Source organism: Phasianus colchicus, chromosome 2 (genome assembly GCF_987193195.1).
Source record: "Phasianus colchicus chromosome 2, bPhaCol1.hap1.1, whole genome shotgun sequence".
Lineage (NCBI taxonomy): Eukaryota > Metazoa > Chordata > Aves > Galliformes > Phasianidae > Phasianus > Phasianus colchicus.
The window spans coordinates 37,989,727-38,011,611 of record NC_143437.1 but is presented as its reverse complement, the minus strand read 5'-3'; the positions used below and the strand labels follow the sequence as shown (position 1 = coordinate 38,011,611).

General features: G+C 42.0%; 2 protein-coding genes and 1 non-coding gene across 3 annotated transcripts; all 3 read right to left on the bottom strand.

Annotated features, from left to right (window-relative positions):
* Positions 1 to 1,737: 1,737 nt before the first annotated feature.
* TOMM20 (translocase of outer mitochondrial membrane 20) lies at positions 1,738 to 14,089 on the bottom strand. The gene is made up of 5 exons (XM_031592056.2): positions 13,854 to 14,089; positions 9,885 to 9,931; positions 9,069 to 9,150; positions 8,655 to 8,797; positions 1,738 to 7,501 (listed from the first exon to the last, which is right to left on the bottom strand). Exons 1-5 carry the CDS (start codon positions 13,975 to 13,977, stop codon positions 7,457 to 7,459), a joined length of 441 nt encoding a protein of 146 aa, XP_031447916.1. The 5' UTR covers positions 13,978 to 14,089; the 3' UTR covers positions 1,738 to 7,456.
* On the bottom strand, positions 13,342 to 13,477 carry LOC116233198 (small nucleolar RNA SNORA14). The gene has a single exon (XR_004167911.1). It is a non-coding gene; the product is annotated as a small nucleolar RNA SNORA14 (small nucleolar RNA).
* Positions 14,090 to 14,292: 203 nt separating the features above from the next.
* RBM34 (RNA binding motif protein 34) lies at positions 14,293 to 21,645 on the bottom strand. The gene is made up of 11 exons (XM_031592046.2): positions 21,571 to 21,645; positions 21,316 to 21,448; positions 20,805 to 20,944; positions 19,576 to 19,798; positions 18,690 to 18,749; positions 18,112 to 18,155; positions 17,567 to 17,650; positions 17,276 to 17,339; positions 17,143 to 17,185; positions 15,316 to 15,434; positions 14,293 to 14,648 (listed from the first exon to the last, which is right to left on the bottom strand). Exons 1-11 carry the CDS (start codon positions 21,606 to 21,608, stop codon positions 14,373 to 14,375), a joined length of 1,224 nt encoding a protein of 407 aa, XP_031447906.2. The 5' UTR covers positions 21,609 to 21,645; the 3' UTR covers positions 14,293 to 14,372.
* Between the last annotated feature and the right edge of the window lie 240 nt (positions 21,646 to 21,885).

The following is a 21,885-nucleotide window of genomic DNA, read 5'->3' as shown; positions in this document are numbered from 1 at the left end:
TTAGAAAACTAATTTAAATTATCAGTATGTACCATCCATGGTTGCCCAGAGAATCCAAGGCACTGAAGTGATCAGCCCAAGCTCTCACTAAGAAGCAGACAGCCTGTTGATTCATGAAGGTGGCAGGCCACACCTGTCCAACCATCCAGCCCTCTGTATACAGCTACCACAAAGCTAGCTCATGTCGAGCACGTATTTTTCCCCTTTCCAGGTATCATCCCAAAAGCAGAAAAAGGAGAGTACAGCCACTCTGGTCAATAGATAACAGCTGCTCTAACCACAAGGGCTTTGAGCAATGGAGGCAAGCTGTAGAAAGCAGTGTTATTTGTAATGAAAAATGGCCAAGGCTAGGATACAAATTTCTTGCAGTAAAGTACTTCTCCAGTTTTCAACAATTTTATCAGCTCTTCACATATTCACGGTTTGCAATTCAACATACAGAATGGATGCTGACTCACCGCATTGCTTTTGAGGCTGTTTGCTTATGCCCACTTAACACCAATGTTCCAGCATTTCCATTTGCATGACGGGGTCACCAAAACTAAGGCACTATGGATAGAACCTAACTTTTTTAAAGTAACTTTTGACAGAGCAGTCGAAGTTCCATTTAAAGTTGCTATCACACAGCAATACAAATTTTGAAAGATTGCTTCTTATATTTGCAATACAGAAGCTACCTGTGAAATGCAGGACTACTGGCACTGCCAGCAGAATAATTAACCAAGTGTTGACAGTTCATGGTATTTAATTTCAGTATGGGGGATGGAGGGTGTTATGCCTCAAATATTTTCAACCATAGAGATGTTTAATGTTTGGGTTTGGTTTTTCTATGGTAGGTTTCATGATTTACAACCAGGTCGTCAGCAGTTGACTGAGGTCTGATTTTTCCTGATGGTAATAGTAACTTGTACTGATTACTCAACCGGTCTGAAAATAACACGGTGTAGAAAAGAAGCACATTTTAGAGCTATACACATAAATCAGATCAACAAAACATCCACTCAGTAAATAACAAACCAAACAGACTTTCCTAAACCTTACCTTCTCCCTTCCTGTTTCACTGTCCCCATGTCCTGATCTTGGTAGCTTAGGTTTCCCTAAAGAAGGGACTGTGCGGAGTAAGTTACAGGATCAGGACCACTGACTGTGAGCTTGCAGAGGCACAGACTCCCTCTTGACAGATTCTTCACAGTGTCACACACATCTCTGCTGACACAGAAGTAATAATAACATTTTCATGCTAAGAATTCTGCCAGTGCCAACAGCTGGTAGATGACATCCCAACAGAGAAGTAAAAAAGGGCCCGAAGCTTTGTCAGACAACCTCTAACATAAGCCAACGGGCTTGATGTTAATGTTCAGAACTTTAGATGGAAAGATAAAAGCAAATGAAAAACAAACAGCAACCCCTCGTTTATGCAAATTCAGCTGAGTGCCATTATAGCAAACACCCAAGCTGGAAGAACTCAATAAACATGGAGGCTACAACCTGGGAATAGTTGCGGTTTCTCTTCATTATATACATAAAAGCTTGCATTTCCTTCATTCTGCAAGTCGGTATTCTTCACTTACAGGACCAAGCACATAACACCAGGTCAATGTGCCACGATGGTAAATTTCCAACAAAACCAAACACCATTCCCATCAATAATGAGATACTGGTACGAACTGATTACACATGTACTATCAATTAAAAACACCAGCGGAGACTTTCTCAAAGAACATGCTTGCTCAGGAATCCCTTTTCTCCATTTCTCCATTTAATTAGTCATTGCATTATAATTAACAAATTCATGCAATAATCATTGTCATTTTAATCATCACAGCGGAAAGTACATTACTTCTAATTAAACATTTTAAATACAACAAAAGATGCTAATCAGGTTGTTCCAGAGCTCCAGGAAATGCTCTTTTACATACATGCCGAAGCGGGCAAGGATTTGTTTGTTACAGCGAATTTCTGTCTTTCAGGCTACCTTAGAGGGTGTAACATCCAGATTGACCCAAGGAGAGAAAAGTCCGGTTTGCAGAGATGGTTTTTTTTATTGAACAGCTCACTTTCTATAGGTACTTGCTATGCTTTAAGCAGACTCTGAAATATTTCATAATAACCAGTGAAATGTCTAGAAAAATGCTCGCTGATGTATAATACAGAGGCGAAAACTTCCATTTACACTTACAGTACGAACATATACCTTCCCCTGCAAACACAACCACGAAGCACAGAAACAGCACTTCAGAAGCACAGGAGTGGTTATGATTTGGTCTTAAGCCAAAGTGCCATTCTGCTACAAATAGCTGCCTCCTAGGCATCAGGGAGCCTACCAGCTCCTCCACATCAGCTACAGGATTGCAACAAAACTGCTCCCTAATGCCAACATTTTGCTTTTTTGGGGAGGGGGAGAGATGGGAGGGAAAGTAGGAGGTGGTTAACCCCAACTCCAGGCTAAAGCCGTATATTTCTCTTCCACCCCTACTGCAGTTGACAGCTCCCATTTCACTCAGGCTAACAAAGCTTATCCAGAAAAATCACATCTGAGCAGGGGGAATCCTTCTCTGACGTGTCAGGGAATGACATGCAGTTGCATTTTCTGGCATGGTTAAAGTGGCACAATACAGGTGGCTTCCCTATATACCTGGTTTGGCCTGAGGGATGGAGGGGAAGGGAAATGACTGTAATTATATAAGCACAACAAACATGTGAGGATTTAAAATGCCAAAATTGGGTGTCAGTAGAAACAGATGCCACTGCTGCCCCCACTGGCCATGTATCATACACTGTATCAAATCTGTTTGGAAAAAATGCTGCATTGCAACACCCTTCCAGACGTGAAGATTCTGAAAATCAGGATTTTGCAGGATGAGCTTGCACAAAACAGATGTGCAAAACTGCCCTCTGCTGTTTAGATTAAGACCTGCTCAAATAAATGATAGTATGACCAAATTGATTTTTCATAGTCGTAAGGGCCCAAGTTGTGAAGAGGCAGAACTATTTGGCAGCAGCTGTTTCCTGTCTCCATGAAGAGTAGAAATCTGAGATTTGAAAGCCACATAAGTTTTATTGTAGCAACACTGTTTTAGGAGCAGCAGCACCCCATTCAGTGACCATAGCAGAATGGGTGAGCACCAATGACACCCTCATCAAAAGACAGGCATACAAGGACATCCTCAGAGAGCAAAGGAAATGAGCAAGAGCTCCAGGACGCAAATCTATCAGGCCATTAAATCAAGGCCTGACCTTTACAAACCAGGAACTGGAATTATACCTCTAAAGACAAAAGCTTAGAGTGTATAAGCTTTTAGGAATTCATGATGGTTAGGTTACAGCAGTGATCAGGAAACACAGAGGGTAGTCACCTTATCCAATGACAAACAGTATGTAATCTATTAGGGTAGCACCTGTAAGGCCCTATTTCAGGGACACAAGGACCCTGACTTTATTTTTAAGCACAAATGGGAAGTACTGTACTTGGAAAGAACCTGCACATTACCTAGCCCTAGTAAGCGGGGAAGCCTGGTACAGAAATATCACAAAAGGGGCAGCTGTTTTCTGTAGCTTCATTCACACATTCATACTCAGGATGTTACAGGAGAATAGCACTGAATCCCACATTTTTGGGAAGCTCCATTTTGGTACAACTGCAGAGAGCAAGTACCGTTACCTTCATCAGAAGCTCAGTCTCTGCAGTGCCCAAAAGCTACTTGTCCTTATGAATTAAGCACGTTTCAGCTCTTTGCAAGACAGACTTGTGGTCAAATATGACTGCTACGCAGACAGGTGTTTTTTTCAGTCCTTTCCCAAATGAGAACATTATCTGTACTGATCAGTGTAAGCATGCAAACGGAAAACCAAACCAAGATTTGGGTACAATAGAAACCTTGACAAAACTATATTCTTCACATCAACCTTTTTCATACCTGCATTGTTTAAAAAACTCAGCTTGGGCGTAGCGTTCAACATGCCTTTGAAACACACTAAAAGCACTTAGTGACCACTTCAGAGACTCCCTTGAGGTTTAACTCACGTTAATTTTAACACAACAGTCACGTAGGACCAGTGTTGAGCCTAAGGGACTTTCAATACACCATCAACAGATATACAAATGAAATTTTAGAAAGATTGTTCTGGGTGCATAAATAGCTCGAGCTTTACTTTGATAATGGTTTGCTAATCTCCTACACAGCAGGACTAGGGCTGGGACTTCTCCATTTTCAAAGCTAGGGGCAACAATAATACTCTGTCATACCTCAGGGTAAGGAAATTAGTGAATTAGATGATTCAGTGAGTGCCTGATCACTCTGGTTTTGGATTTGATCATGCTATCTAAAAACCTTAATGGTGAGACATTAAAGAAAGGTAGTTCTGCACAATCACGAAAGTAGCTGTTGTTTGTAGGTTGTTAGGTGGATATTTTTTTTGCTTTGTTCTTTTTTTTTTTTTCTATAAAACCTGTTAGAGAAGCTTGTAACTAGTGACAGGAAACTTCCTAACACAAAATTAACAGACCTCTTTTATAAGAAATTCTCAAGAGCAGTCACATACATTGAAACCAGTGTGCCTCATTCCTGGAGCACTAAAGAGCAGAGGATGGCTCTGAGAAAAACAGTAGCCTTACCTGCAGCAAAGCACAATTACAGACATTATTTTCCAGCAGCTGTAAGATCACCAGCAGCAAATCCACAACTGAATTGTTCACTTCCACTTTGTTTTAAATTGCACAGGTAAAAAGGAATACAGTACTGTGTACAGTTAAGGCAGCAGCATTACTACTACTGGTGCAATAAGATGCATCACTACCACTGCACTTTCAATGACCTGCACCTTTGCTCATGTCTGAAGCAAGTTTTAAGTTAGAGCCTCTTACATCTGTGGGCTGTACATACTAGCTACAACAGCAGGAGCTCGCCATTATTGGAGAACATCAAATTCCCATCCTAGACACTATTTTTCTTTTTAACCAGCTTTCGTTAAGTTTTATCTTCAGTTTTTAGGAAAAAAAATAAAAATCAGTCTTATTCAAAGGATTCCACATTCCCACCCTATTAGCCAAGGCACTCAAATCAGGTATCAGAGCTTGCATCATCATACTAGCCAGGTACTTTGGGATTATAGAATTTGAGAATATATCAGTACTTAAGGCTTCACTTAAATCCACATTGTCTAAAAATGTCATTTATATCTAGTTTTTCAGGATCAAGAAAACTAAAAAGGATTAAAGTAGTATGGGTACCTATAACAACTATTAAAGCAACGAACTTCTGCAGACACAATCAGACTATCACCGATTCTTCCATCAAAGGAATTGACAGAAATATTTGCTAAAATACTCAGCTCAGGAAAGCACTGCTGTAAGCTAAACTGTGAATTCAAAGTGGCAACATTATACCAAAGAGCACAAAAAACTATTCAGTTTTAAAGGAAGGGTGCTTTATGTTATTTGAGTTTTCAGGAAGCTTGATCTACCATAAGCTGCTAAAAGATGAACCAAAAAGATCTTACAGTGAAATTGCCACCACCACTCAGGACAGCAGGTAAATATGGGAACAGTTCTGTCAGCATAATCTCTGAATTTTTCCAAACCTTTAAAATTAAAATGTAAAAGGCAAAGTCTGCCAAAAAGTCCAGCTGCACATCATAAGCACAGAACCTTCTACTACTTCACAGTGTTTTTATTAAATATCTTATTAGTAGAATAACTTTATATCTCTAAGACAAATTAAAAGAGAAAAACAGTCATTGTCACCTGAAGATGATGGCTAAGTTTTACTTCTACCTTATGCACCTGAACAACAAAAAGACCAAGTTATAGTCAGCTGTTCAAGAAATTTTGTTCCTCCCAGCTATTAACTTTAATATTCACTATAGAAAGATTCAACAGCAGCTCAAACTTTGGGAAACTGTATTTTCAAGGAATTAGTGGAGAAATTTCTCCTCCACAGCAAAAAGAATTGTCCAAGCTGGTGGACTCAGCAAGAGCCATTTGTACTCCCAAGTTTTGGTATGTGACAAGTGGGTGACCATCAACGTTCCATTTAACCTCTCAAAGACTCTGCAAGGCAATTTCTGAAACTTTGGTCCCATTTTGGAAGAATCTGCCTTTACAGAAACATACAGCAGGCTGGAGTGAGAAAGATATATGGGAGTGTTAATCAGAGTCTTTCTCTTTCAGAGTCTCTCTCTTCTACTCAGACTGTGCCATCTAGTACCTTTCTATTAATGTAACAGCACCATTAGACCAAAGCATTCTTCTTTTCATGAAATTGAAACAAGTCATAGTGCCAAAAAATATTAAGCCACATTGTTAACTGCTTTTTTTTTCTGCCACCAGAGTGGCCTTAGCACAAAAACAGAAAATGGCAGAAACTAGTCTGCTCTAATATGAAATTTAGAATACCCTATCGAGGGAAAATGAGTAGTAGAAGAATTCTGAAAACATATTTAAGTCAGTATATTTTCCTTGTTTTCTCTGCGTTCTGACATTTTACTTCTTTCTAATTCCAGCACTTTTAGTTAGTCTAGCCTGGGGATGTCATCATCTTACCTTTGTAATTTGAATCGGCACAAAAAAAAAATCAAGTCAAATGCCAAAGACTGCTAAATGTTTTCTATCATCTTAACAATTAGAGACTGAAATGTTAATTATCTTACAAAAAGGTTAAACACTTTCAAAAAAAAATATATTGTGCTCTTAAAATATGCCCAAGGTTCTATTATAAACAGCTTTACTTCACACAACTGCTTTAACAGAAGTTCCCTTTTGGCAGATTTGGTTTTGACATGCATCACTATAGGTGTTACTGTTCCTGACAAACAGATCGCTCATTCTTCCAGCAGCTAAGTCACCTATTACCATTCTGATTTGCATTTCTTTTTAATGCGATCAGTTACTGTTTAAATGATCACATGCCTATTTTCTCAGGGGATTACATGAGGTTTTGAATTAACTAAAAGCATTGGAAGACCAGCTGTAACACTTCTGGTTTTCTTAAATGTTGTTATTCTTAGATCATTTGCTCTGCTCTGACACCCAAACGTTCTGAAATTTAAAGCAGTACTATAGGGACACACAAGTGTGGATAAATCTTTATTGCCATAACTTTTTTCTTTAATTCTTTTTTTTTTTCTTCAAAAAATGAGCATTGGGTTTTCAATAGGTTGTAGCTTTATGTCTTTATATGTACAACATTACAACTGCATATTTTAATAATAATGAAGTTAGTGATACTTTGATAACTCAACACAGTGTATTTATAAAATGAATTTTTATCAAAATACACTTTTCACTGGGGTAATAAATAAAATCCTGTGAAACCCACCTACACAAAGTTAATTTTAACTCTGGTAGAACCCGATGTGGTACACAGTCCATTAACTACTATGTTTGCCCCTTTATCCCCCTACTGATGCTCATCTTCTGGGGTAAGAAAACACTTTTTCCCCCTGTTGTTGTGTGACCTCATTCAACATCATCTTCAGCCAAGCACTGTGCACTTACAATTCTCTGTAAGAAGGAGAAAAACTCATTCACAATTACGTAACAGACAGCAGGCAACTGATTATCAAGCAATGTAATTTTACACTGAAAATTAAGTTGTGTGATTACTGAGAAACCTGATTAATGTTAAAAATGGCAATCTATTTGACATAAGGTTTTAACGCCACGTCTTAGAAGTAATACATTGCAATACCTACCAAAGCTGAAGTCAGATAAATAACATCCTATCAGCCTCAAGTGTTGACTTAAGTGATGTGGCTCTGGGCAGCCTGGTCTGGTGGTTGGCGACCCTGCACACAGCAGGGAGATTGAAACTAGATGATCATTGTGGTCCTTTTCAACCCAGGCCATTCTATGATTTATTCTGACCTCCACGTTTTTTGGTTTCTCACATGAAATGTTTTTGCTCCACTGGTTCCTTTGTATCTCATTTAGCTGGTGTTTTTCAGCATTTTTACTAACAATTATAATCTTAAACTGCAGTGTAACCACACCTGAGCTGTAATGACAGCTGACTGATAAACACAGAGTATCTGCTTCATGTAAGGCAACATCCTGACGGAGTTCCCTTGCACTTCCAAGATTCTCTTGCGAGAAGATTATCAACGTTACCTGCACAGTAATCAGTCTAAAAAGAAGTGCATTTTATATACATAGCTACCAGCACTTTTATCACCTGGAAAATTTTCCAAAACTGTCAAGTGCTTTGGTGTTAATTAACATTTTGTGCTGACAGCTATCAAAACCAACAGGTTAATTCTGACGGACTCTTATAGCACTTATAGATACTTACATGTCATTTAAAAAAAGCTGAGATTCAAGACCCAGTGCAAGAAAGTTACCTTTTTTTTCAGACCCAACTTCAATCTGGGAAACAATGGATCTGCTTATGCAATAAGATGCCCACAGTTGTCTCTACTTTGAAGAGCTTAGCATACTCTATGCATAAGAGAATTTTTGTATTCCTATATTAACTTGTTTACTATCAATGCCATGCAATACTTTCCATACATTTTCATATTTTGTTCCAAGTGAAAAACCTTTTTGTCTAACTGAACATTTAAGAAAACTGTATCATAAAAACCAATACCCAAAGGCTAATGTAGCACATGACAGAAGATTACCTTCCAACCTCAACAACATGGAGTGTTTCACATACCTGGCTTATTGTAGGGAGCTTAGTTAGAAGCATTTGAAACACTGGTGGTGGAAGAGTCTGCTGTAGAACTTGTAGTAGCTGCTGCGGCTGTCCACACACAGCAATGGCATTGGTCAAGTGATCAACACCTTTCTCATATTCACCTGTATGACAAATCATAATGTTTTGAAAACAAACCTCTTCCACAGCATGAAGTATTTACAAAAAACATCCACCAACAGTGGATTGAACTACTTAGAATCAAACTACATTTCTTTTCTCCTCCCTTGTTGAATCTTCTGAACACAGAAGGTTAGAAAAGAGCAACCAAACCTAGGAAAGGATCATTTGACTCCCAAACAACAGAAATTTAGTAAAAGGTTAAAAAAAATGTTATTTTTACCACTTACCCTTCAAAAGAAATTATGCTATTACCTTGAGCTAGTAGTTCTTCCCCAAGCTGGATCTCCTCAAGAAAAAACTTCTGAACGGCTTCAGCATCTTTCAGATCAGGCAGCTGTAACACACACAGTAAAACTGAAGCTGGCCCTTAAACTTAAGTTAATAATTCAGCACAAAACATTCTCAGCCAAAACCAAACAAATACAATCATATTTTTACATGGAAACTCAAAAAAGAATTATAAGTATCACCACTAAGATAAACATATGCAGAGCAATATTGAAAATGAGACTCAAGTCTCCAATCATTGCATTATACATCCACAGAGGGACAGAGTCTGAAATACCTCTACTTGGTTTATTAAATATACAATTTTGTAGCAAATATAATTTCCAAAGTGTGTTATGTTTATCACAGCCCTCAGAACACATTAAGATAAATTTATCTCTTCTTAAAGGAACCACTGGCAACAAAAAAAAAACAGATTAGCAAATTAAATTTGTACCACAAAAATCTCCCAAATTTAGCTACCAGTGTATCTCACCCATGTTTCTTATATCTGGAAAGTATTTGCGGACCTCCTACAAAAGGAAAAAATCTTCAAGTCACACAGGAAATGTTATGGTTTCTATAGTTTTCCACCTGACTCGAAAAAGGAACGACATATTTTCATATGGTTATTTGTGAGAGCTTTAAAAAATAATAATATCTAAAGACTGCTTATCTGCAGAAGGTTTGTAATGTAGGGATCACAACAGAAAAGTCACTCTCTAAACAAACCTCATAAGCAAGCCTGATACAAATAAAACATTTTTCAAAACAGCTCTTCATTACTGAACACAGTATTACCTTGGAAAGCCCTGCTCTCTCTTTGGCAAGCTTCTGTTTCTTCCTTCCTATAAGAATAATAACATGTGTTTTTCAATTTGCAGTTTAAAAAGACTTCAGATGATAGCTCTAAAAAGTGAATGAGTCAAAGTTAATTTCAAAACGAGAAAACGTTAATATATTCCAAATACTGAGGGCTGAACACAAGAATGCAACCTGCTCTGTGCAACAGAGTACCATTCAGAGGTCTAATGAGAGCTGACACGTTGATTCAGAATGGCAATTCCTCTCCTGCTGGCTATCCTCAACACCAACTGTGCAGAGCCTGTACTCGCATATACCTCACGCACTGAGAAGTAAAGGGAATTAAGCTAATACAGGATTTTTCTCCGTGAATTTCCAGCAATCATAAGCCACAGAAGAACTGTCTACAAGGCAAGGCTACCCAATGTTGAGCCACATTCATTCTGAAATACACTAGTGCACCACCAGAACTGGCAGCTGCTTTGCTTTAGCAGAGGTTTGGGAACTAGTTACATAGGAGCAGGATCTCACTGTCCCACAGCAAAAGCATTACCAGAGCACACATTCCTGAAACTAAATAAGTAAGGAGAGCAAACGGTGACAGATGGAACAAACATTTACAGGCTTAATCATTCAACCTGAAGACATAAAGTTGGTCTGCAACAGAAAAGTGCAGCATTCCAGCACAACTAGTGTAATTAAAATGATATATAGCTTGTTTTTAATGCAATCGGGCAGGTATAACAATATTTTATGGTAGTGGTCATGCACACAAGATTATCCCAGTTCAGTAATACTGGTGATTTCCTTAGAATCATTTTGTTGTTCACTTCATCAACTGGAACAGTTACACCAATGTAACTTGGTATGGCCCATGGTTAAGTAACTGCGCTCTTGGTCCTCAGAGTCAGCTCCATGCACTCCCACCTACCTTAGGCACTTGCCACACAGCCCTCATCTGGCTTCTGACACAATTTTACATGCTGGAAATACTTCCGAATAATATGACTAAAAATTTTAATGGATGTGAGTTAAGAATTTGAGATTGTCCAGATGATGAAGACGTCCAGGAAATCATTTCCTAGCAGTAACAAAGTAACATGAAATCTATGGACAAGATCAAATGTTCCTTTCATAAAGGGAATGCACGTTCTAACCACATGGATCATCCTTCTTCTTCCTTGGTACTTTCCTAACCCCTCAGGCTTGAGTTTCTACAACATACTGACCTGTATATAAAATTTCACATCATTACACACAGAAAAATGTTGCATCATATAGAACTCTTGCTATTATAACAATATCATTGTTTTCTATTTTAAATACAAATTCACCTTCTGAAAGTTGGTGACTTCAGTTTGCCCGCTCCCAATTTTGTGAAGCATTCATCTGCCCAGAACTTTAAACTACATTAGCACACATGACAGTTGTTCTAATACAATACATCAGCTCTCGCACTGCACAGAATTCACAGGTTTTTCAGACCCAGCTCTTGTGTATGGAAAGTTTCCAATGCAAGCCAGTGGGTAACATGATGCTCAGGCAGTGGTGGCAGAACTCCATGCACTGCACCAGCAGCACAGGAGCCAGTCCCACAAAAACAGAGACCATTCACCTCTTCTGTTCTCATCCGCTGTGCAGGAACTGACCAGCTCCCAGTGTTTACAGCTTTACTATCCTTTGGCCCCAAGACTAAGCACCAAAACTAGGAACAAAAAACTAATGTAAGAACGCTGTGCCTACTAATTAAACAAGGTTAAGACATCTGGAAAACCAAAGTCCAGGAGTTCTTGCAGACTCACGAAATTGGTTCATATCCTGAAATCTGAGGCCGACCACTTTCATATTACTTACTGGGTGCTTTTGAAACACAGACTTTGTCCTGATGCTGCTTAAACAAAGGGATGTCAAATACAACTGGGATGGCAAAAAGCGTTATCAGTTCTTTGTTTGTTATCTGGTATTTGACCAAATGCAACAGGCAATCAATCCTCTGATACATGGGATCCCTATCCCTCTCAAGTTCTGCTGACATTGCATTAGAGAGGCTGAAAAAATAATCTTATCCTAAGAACAATACTTGAGATTATCTGCTCTAAATTTCACTGTTAAACAGCACATCTTCATCCAAGGAACTGCAACTGGCTGCTGCACTTGATCCTGGATGTCAAAATATTCTATAGATCAGGCTTTGCCATCCAACAGTAAAAATGCTGTCATGATCACCAGGTCACTGACTGCACTTCGGAAACACCTGCACTGAAGGAAAAAGTACAGTATTAAAGAACAACAAAAAAACCCTGAGTATTCTCTAAAGTCTTACAACTGAAAGCTGCCCAGTGCGTTGTGGCTAAGAATCTCTATCTTTCAGTTCTGTCTTCCCAATAGCAGACACTCCATATCAAACCATGATGGATTTCTTTCACTTCTAAAGCAAATATAAATTTCTAAACCCAGCAAGGATAAGCAGCATTCTTAGAACAAGTGTAAGATCTGTTCAGAATTTTACTTGATGAGAACTCGGAAAAAGAAAACAACGGGATGCAAAATCCCTGTCAGAGCTTCTGTACAAATTTTATGAAATGCATAGAATCGTATCATAGAAACACAGGCTGGCTTAGGCTGGAAGGGCCCTTACTTAAAGCCTCAGCCCCCCCCGCTGCAAGCAGGGCTGCCCCCCAGCAGCTCAGGGCCCCATCCAACCTGCCTTTGGGTATCTCCAGGGATGGGGCACCCACAGCTTCTCTGGGCAGCTGTGCCAGGGCCTCACCACATTCTGAGTAAAGAGTTTCTTCCTAGCATCTAACCTGAACCTCCTCTCTTTTAGTTTAAAGTCATTCCCTATTCTCTCTTGTCCTGTCACTATCAGAGCATGAAAACAGCCACTCCCCCCTTCCATTCTATAACCTGCCTTCAAGTACTGGAAGGCTGCAGCAATGCCTCCCTGGAGCCTTCTCTTCTTCAAACTGAACAAGCTCAGCTCCCTTGGCCTTTCTTCAGGAGAGATGCTCCAGCCCTCTGATTATTTTTGCGGCCCTCCTCTGACACTGCTCCAATGGCTCAGCATCTATGCAGCCAATTATTCTGCCAAAACCCAGTTTTTTCAAGCAAGACAAACAAATACTAGCCTACTATGCTGCAATTTGCCAACCTTGCACTGTGGGACAAAAAGTACCTGGAGGACACAGAACTGCTTTTGCGATCCCAGATCACAAGCAATGGCTCTTTTATCAGCAACGGCGCTGATCACGTTATGGTTACTTGCTAGGAAAATTTACTTTGAGAGTGATTCCTGACCTTCAGCTAAGTGACTGGAGGAACACACCTATTCTCGGGGTAGAATCAACCAGGTACGCAGCTCTCAGCCTGCTTCTCGTTATTCAAATACCTCGCACAACTCGCTCTCACAGTAAAGCTAAATTTAAAACTTCCTCAACCGCTCAAACATTTATTTAAATGTTGAAGACGTGAAATAACGAGGAGCCACAGGACGGGAGCTCCGCGTTTTGGATCAATCACCGGTTCGCTCTGGCATTCGTTCTTATGCCTGGAGGCCAGGGGGGCAGCCACCAGGAGGGTTTGGAATGCGGCGGGTAAGATGTCCGAAGGCCGCCGTTCGCTCACGACTCAGCGCAGGAGCGGCTTCGCTATCAGACCGCAGCTTTACCCGAACGCCGGGAAACGAGCGCCGCCGCGTACAGCGCAGCAGCGACAGGCCCCGCCGGAGCGTGCGGGATTAACAGACCGCGGCACGGGGCAGAGGATGTATCCGCAGGCCGCGCTCCCGGCGCGCACGGCCCACGTTACCCGCTCACACCGCGCAGCGCAAGGGCTGAGGCGCGCGGGGCCGCCGAAGCCGGGCCGGGAGGGCCGCCACGTGCCGCCGCCCCGCGCGGGAGCCGAGCCGGGCGGGGGAGGGGCGGCCGCGAGCGGGAGCCGCGCGGAGGGGGCGGCCCGGACACTCACGCTCCCGCAGCCGGTTCTTGAAATTCGGGTCGCTCCGCCTCTTGCGGTCGAAGTAGATGCAGTAGCCGATGAAGAGGGCCCCGCAGAGGCCCGCGGCGATGGCGCTGGTCTTGCCCACCATCATGGTGCCCGGCGCCGCGGGGAAGGCCCGCCGCCCCCGCCCTCCGCAAGGCCGGCGCCGAGCTCCGCAGGCACCTTGGGGCGAGCGGGCGGCGAGAAAGGACCCCGCCTCGCTTCCGCTACGTCATCAGCCCGCGCCGGAGGGCGGCTTCCTCAGTGCCTGGCGGGCGGCGGGGCCCGCGGCGCATGCGCGAGCGGCGGCACGCTCGCGCAGTCCTCACCCTTCCGGGGCCCTTCTGCCCTACCGCCAGGGACGGGGCGGCGCGGTCGAGGTACGGTGAGGACAGAGGCAGGTCGCGACTGAATGCCCTTGTGTTCATCGGCTTTATTAAAAAGAACTTTTTTTTTTTTTTTTTTTTTTTTTTTTTTTAAACATAGATGGGTTAGCTGTTCAAACAGCTATTTGTTTTTCCCACCTTTCTTTTTAGTAATGGTCTTAAGTCTTTTGGGCTTGGTCCTCTTTTTGGCTGGATTTGCCTTTTCTCCAACAAACGAATCATGAGAGCCTGACTTGTTTTTCAGCGTGGTTTGAGCTCTGTCCTTAGGGCCGCGGGACCGACTGGTGGTGCTTTTCTGTGGGGCTTTGTCCTTCTCAGAGCAGCGTTTCACGCGGAGCTTTCGTCCCATCAGGTCAGAGTTGTTGAGCTTCAGAGCGAGATGTACAGCATCTGTATTCTGTGAGGACAGACATTCACTTGAAAAGCAGCACACTCCAGTTGATGACTTCCAAATAAAAGGTTGCCTTTAATTCTGTCAGGCAGATTTTTTACAACAGAGAGCACCCGACTGCCTTTACTTCCATAATGTCACATCTCTGGTCAGAAGTGCTCGCACACCCACAGGGCTTATGCACTGGGGCACGTGTTCTTGAAAGAGAACTCTGAACAGCTTACACTGATCATAGGAGACAGACAGAAAGGAGAAACTGGGGGCAAAGATCTTGGGCTGCAGAAAATAAACTGAGTAAGATGAGGCTGGGAGAAAAGCATGAAAAAGCAGAGTTTAGGGAGCTGCAGAAATGGCTGCAGGAAAGAATTCACTTACATGTGGAAACATAACTAATGGGAGAACATTGCTGTTACAACAAATGAATTCATTTTTTCCTCCATTACACCTTTCCCTTGCAGTTAATTTCTTTCATCCCAGCGTTTTGCAACTCTTCTTTGTCCTCAACCTAAAATAATTGCCGCAGGTCTGGAGGAAGCTACTTTTAACACGCAAAACAGCGCTACCATCTAACATCGCGTCCGTATTTAAAAAAAGCAAGTGTTAGGTAAGGCCATAACAGCAATTCCCAATTCCCATTTTGACAAGTGTCCTGAAGTCTGACATTCATACATACCTCAAACAGAACGTAGCCAAAGCCTTTCCCCATGCCGCTCTGTCTGTCGCGCACAATCCGCACCGCCACCACATCTCCGCAGTCAGCAAAGTGCTCTCGCACAGCGCTGTCACTGATGTCTGCAGGCAAGCACAGCAAGACACGTCTTTTCAGAGAGGCAGCTTTAGAAGCCTGGCCTAAATCCAAACCATTCACCAATTTAGGTACGCAAACATATTTAAATCACACAATCACTGAACCACTCAGGCTGGAAAAGACCTCAAAGATCATCGAGTCCGACCACGACCTAACCATACTACCCTAACTAATAACCCTCCTCTAAATCATGTCCCTGAGCACCACATTCAAATGGATTTTAAACACATCCAGGGATGGTGACCTATAAAATTGTTTAAGTACACAAATATCAGTGTTTCAGAGAAACTCCAACAAGTTAACACTGCAGACAGCGTGGAAATTCTAAGCCATCACTGTGTATGATTTGAAAGTGGTTTGCAAATGCTGGTACTTGCGGACTTTATATAAGACTGTTTCCTTTGACACTCATTGATCCCCTACCTTTGAAAACTGCAATACAAATCGCAAATGAGAATAAGGACCAAAGTACATTTTTTCAAATAATTTCAGTTATGGGTTGAACACAGTGGAAATGAAGATTCAAGCAACATTTTTGCAACTCCTTCTTATGCCATAAACTATTTTTGAGAATTAATACTGATGATACCAAACCTGAGTCGGCAGTTCCTGAAACCTGATGCTCAGTGACCGGACAAAACGTTAGCTGAATGGGGGAAATGGGATGGCCACACATGTGAGGCTTTCTCAGTCTCATGTTTATGCAATCAGAAAGACAAATGGGATGTAAGAGTACTAAAACATAGGTTACACTCATTTCTGCATAGGTACACTTTATTCTATAATAACTCTCTTTACATGGATATGTCTCTGCACTAGGGAGGGTCTGAATTTAACAGTGAGGGTTTAATTTTAAGGGAATTTGATGTGCTGAGAAAAGTTAAAGGTGCTGAGGTCATATCCAGAGTACTGTCAACGTCCAAACTGCTATTTTCCTGCAGGATGCATGGAAGGACAGTACCAACACAAGTTCTACACAGCAGAGAAATGTTACCATACTCAGATCGGTCACTTCTCCAGCTTTACAGACAGGTCAAGTTTTAACAGTACTGGTTGTTTATCAAGTTATTGGCACAGGACATGCCATCATCCTGCATATTTATGCACCACACCCCAAAGCAAGTTATCCCAAGCATCCTCACTCCATTAATACCCTCACATGGACCACACCTGATGGTGATCCCTTCGTTTACTCAGAAGCAGCTGAATATTCATTAAGCACTGACCTGAACTATAGAGCAAGCACCTCCACTCAGCTAACAACTCACAGCAAACAGCTGCCTGGACAGAGTCACTCATCCTGTGGCTCACAGATGAGCATCAAAATTAGAAGCTGTCCCTGTGTATCACTTGGAAGTGGTTCACAAACACAAGCAGGCATTTGGCAGTTTATTAAGCTGTGACATATGCAGCTTAGTCATATTTATTTAAGAAACGTGAAGTAACAATAAGAAATAGAAGTGCTTGCAGTTCTAGAAATGTAACAGAAGAAAAAAATTCATGTGCAGCACCTGCTGAAAACTCACCACTTCTGGTGCCTCTGTCAAAAAATAAAAGTGGTATTTTAAAAGATTCCAACAAATGATAGTTAGCTGCCTAAACATGGTACCTTAAACAATAAATAAAAGAATTCTAATGTCAGTGTATTCCATAAGCATTAAACAACAAAGCATGATGTTCCATTTTACTTACCATACGCAAGATTTCCCAAGAATACAGATCGCTTGTTGTCATGCTAAAGAAAACAAGGAAGAGATTGAAAGCCACTAAGTCATTTGTTACAGCAAAACACAGAACATGAGTTTTTGCATCACACGCTACTTACCAAACTGTTTTTTGATGCACTGTCAACTCTGATGCGAAATCCACTAGCAACCTCTGTCCCATTTCTTTTGTAGTCAAAAGAAAAAGAAAAGTTCTTAAAATTAAATAATGAAGCATTACTTCATTTACAAAGTCACTGCATAGCATTTTTGCAAAAGGCACTTTACTTTTAAGCTTGAAATACCATCTTTATTTTAATACAATTGAAAAGCAGGAAGCAGATTAAATTTATCTTTAAACACTCTGCATATCTGCCTTTTCAACAGGCACAAGGAACAAAGCTGAGACTTACTTCTTTAGAGCCTTAACAGCAGCATGTTCTTCTTTAAATACAACATAAGCATTAATGTACTTCACGTTAGGATGAATCTTACGCCTGGAATGGGAAAAAGACACTTTTTAAACAATTCTGATGTTACGCTGTGCACAAGCACTTCTTGTTAAACAAGTTGATGTCTCCCATTTTGCACGCAGTAGCAACTTCAATTCTTGTAAAGCACATTCTGTCGAAAAGAGTTCCAACTGTACATCTTACACAGCATGTGTACGCACCTCAATCAAGCTTCCTCAGCTCATAAGTACACCCAAAGGAATTAAAGACAATTACTGTCTACCTCCTTCCTAAAATATCTGAAATGCAATCTAACATAATTATTTACTGCTACACTAGGCTTATAATTCCTTATCACTTGTCAAAAGAATTGCATACAAAGTATATTACAAAAATCAAAGAAACAAAAGACAAAAAAACCAACAGCAAAACAATGAACAACAAAAACTTTTAAAAAAAATTTTGTCTTTGAAAAATAAAGCACAAAACTCAGAAGCAGAACTTACTTTATGGCTGCTAACTTTCTGGATAAAGCAACTTCTGCTGGAACCTTTAAGATAAAAAAAAGCTTTCATTACGTAACCACAGTGACAACATATCACAACTATTTGTCCTTGAAGAGAAAGTCAAACAAACACCACTGCCACTTAGAGTTACGTAGCCAGTACACTGAGCAAATGTGATGACCTAGAAATATCTCAAAATCTCAAAAAAATACAGCTTGTTTTGGCCTAGTCTGTTCTGTTTCTTGAGTTCCTTCACCCATTCTATACAGTACACAGAGTTACAATGAATATGCCTTTTCTACTGTAATTTAAAAATAGCTAAATAATCCCGTATTAAATCAGCAATAATAAAGGCCTTCTCAGAGAAAAACTACAACTCTGATGGTACAAATTGCTGTTATAGGAAGAATAAAACGAGATGAAAGGTGCCTCTGCAGGAATATCACCAGTGCTTCTTCTAATGGTAAAATACATTCACCTAAGCCTGCTTCTAAATTAATGAAGATACAAGCCTGAGGAACAGTATTCTGTAAGGTCAGAAAAGCAGATGCCATATAACATCAGAGGAAATAACGTACCACGGAACGGAATCGAACGGATTCTATTCGTCCATATTCTTTGAAAAGAGACTTCAGCATCTGAACAGAAAACATAACAGATGTTCAGTGCATTTCTGCATCCTGATAATAAGAATTATTGTTGAGCACATACTACCAAGATGGTTTTTATACTATTTTCACTTCATTCATGCAAGCTATGTTAACAGGCTACTAAAAACATGCCAGCAACTTTCAAGTGTTTCTTTGTTTTCCATGACCACTTCTTATTCTATGGACTGCCAAAACTGAATTAATATCCCTAACTACTGAGGATGGTATAAATTTAAAATGTCGTGCAAAAATATGAAGCATTATTAGTGTTCAAAATGAGCAGCAGGTTCCAGCTTTGTACTTATAGCTCTCATTTATTACATAGATTTTAGTTGAAGGGGGAAGATCTTCACAGGGAGCGGTGAGGAGTTGGAACAAGCTGTCCAGATAGGCTGTGGATGCCCCGTCCCCGGAAGTGTTTGAGGCCAGGTTGGAAAGGGCCCTGGGCAGCCTGGTCTAGTATTAAATGGGGAGGTTGGCAGCCCTGCCTGCAGCAGAGGGGTTGGAGCTTTGTGATCCTTGAGGTCCCTTCCAACCCACGCCATTCTACGATTCATTCTATGATTCTATGAAGAAGAAATCAACAAATTCTACTGAAGCAACACAACTGCATCCACTGCTGTAAAAAGCCTAACTCCACTAAAACAAACAAGACTGCATCTGAAGGTTTCTGATAATGAGCATTATTTCCCACTTTCCCAATAAGAGATTTTAGTCATAAGCACGTGTGAGATCCCAAGTGGAAACATTCCCTGAAAGTAAGGACTGTCATAGTCTTTTTCATTCCTTTAGCTGACAGATTCTGCTCACGTACCTGAGCAGTATAGTTGACAGGTAGATTTCCAACAAACACCGTTCTTTTGTTTTTAATCATTTCTTCAGCCTCATTCTTTTTCTTCTCCTGTTTTACAGTGCTGCCTGTACCTGAATTAACATCACTCTTGGCGACAACATGAGAGGCCCGTTTTTTTTGCTTCGCTTTGCTCTGAAACAGTTTTCGCTCTTCATCTTCATCTGCCTGTTCTAAAGCACTCTCCCTTTTCAGAAAAAGACAAGCAAATTGTAACTGATGGGAAAGAATGGGACATTTGAGGTAAAAGAATTAATGCCTCCAGGAGAGGTATTTTAATTTCTATTTTAAATTGTCATGCTCAACATAAAATTTCAAATGTTATTTTTTCCTCCAGTGTGTAAAATAAACTTATCTGACTGTTATGTGATACAGAAAACTATTTGCTATCCCAGTCCATGGAATTCACTACTAATTAGTTAAGAAAGAATTCAGAAGATTACTCTGTATAAAATAAAGGGGGAAAAAAAGTCATTGTTGCAGGCCAGAAATAAGAAAAGGCTTCTTCCCATCATCTAACGACATCCACAACAATCTTTTGAGATCCATCCATATGCTAACAGATCTCTATCTGCACAAGTCTGCCATAATAGCATATTCAAGAAGGCTACTGACACCAAAAAACAAACAAATTGATTCCTTTCTTGTATATGGAAAATGCAGCAACAACATCAGAAAGTGGACACAGTATAAGTCCCAAGAGCTATAATCAATCAAATGCCATTATCCAGGAATTGAATGGAGAAGCTTCCGGCCTGAGCTGACAGCACCTCAACTCACCCTGCACGTTCACAGGAACAGGCAATGCAACAGAACAGTTTGGTTTACAACAGAGGCCAGCAGACTGAGGACAACCAGCTCAGGCCAGCAGATTGCTCCTGCTGAAGGTGCCTCTGAATGCAGCTCTGAAGGCATCACTCTGTGCCATGGAGCACACAATATCTCAGCCTGCAGCCCTGCCAGCTCTCTGACAGAGGCTTCGGTTCCATGAGCCTAGGGCCTGCCTCTAGCAGGAACACAAAGTATCGAACACCTTCTGGTGTAAACTATTAGACACTTCCACAAGCTGCTCAAAAATAGTACTTTAAAGCACAAGGTTGTGAGGAAAAGTAGATTAAAATTTCATTGTTTTGTCTCCTGATTAAGATAGGCTTTTTCTTTAATCTCTCTTTAAGAAGGTACCATCTACACACCTCTTTGCCAACTTCTCCTCTGCTTTTGAAAGCTCCTTCTTCCTGGTTTTCTTCACTTTCTTAGGAGGTTCTTCTCTGACAGAAGAGCTCTGTCCCTCCGACACTTTCTCCGTTTCTGTATGCTTTCTTTTCTTCTTTTCCTGTTTTGAAAACCTCAAAGAAATTAACTTGAGAAACAAAGTTCCAGAAATCCCCTACAGTTGTTTTACAAATTGCAGTTTACTTAAAACACCATTTATTTATCGGCTGTATCTCGAGCGGCCCAGCTGCACGCCTCCTCCTGCGACGCACAGAGGGGCACCGAGTCCCTCAGGGCGGCACTCCGCTGTGCAGCTACGAGGCCACGTAGATCCCATCGGGCCGGCCCGGCCAGGACGCACCGGGAAGAGGGGCAGGTCGGGGTTATCCAAACCCCACCGCGAGATCTCCGACCGATATTTAAAAACCCCGCCCTCACACCGAGGCGCACGCGGTGGGAGACGGCTCCGTCAAGCCGGTACGCAGAGCTTACCCTGGGCGCGGCCACCAACACGGGCGGCGGGGCGGCGGCACGGAACAGAGCCGCCAGGGGCCGCACCGCCGCCGCCCCGCCCGAGAAGAGGCTGCCGACCACCTGCCCCACCACGTAGTCCCCGCACGGGGCCCTGCACAGGAGAGCGGCGTCAGCGGTCGCCCCGCAACGTCCGCCGCACGGGGCAACACCGCCGCGCGGAGGCAGAAGGGGAGGGAAGGGGAACGGGACGGGGCAGAGCGCGCGGTAACGCACCCGGCGAGCGGCTCGGCGGCTCTTCGGGGCGCCGCCATGACGGGACGCGCGCCGCAGGAAGAGAGCGTGCGTCACTTCCGGCCGCCGCACGGCGTGGGCAAGGGGCGGCGCCGCGCTGGGCGGGCTGTGACACCTACCTGGGGGGCGGGCTGGGACGGGGGTCAGGTAGTGAGTAGGGCCCTGTGTCGTGTGCCCACACCGAGCGGTTGCCGCGGTTGGGCTGCTGAGATAAGACGTTGCTGTAGTATGTAATAAGGTGAAGCACTTTGTAGAAGGAAGTTATTGCTGCCCAGGGCAGTGGGCAGTTGGACTCGG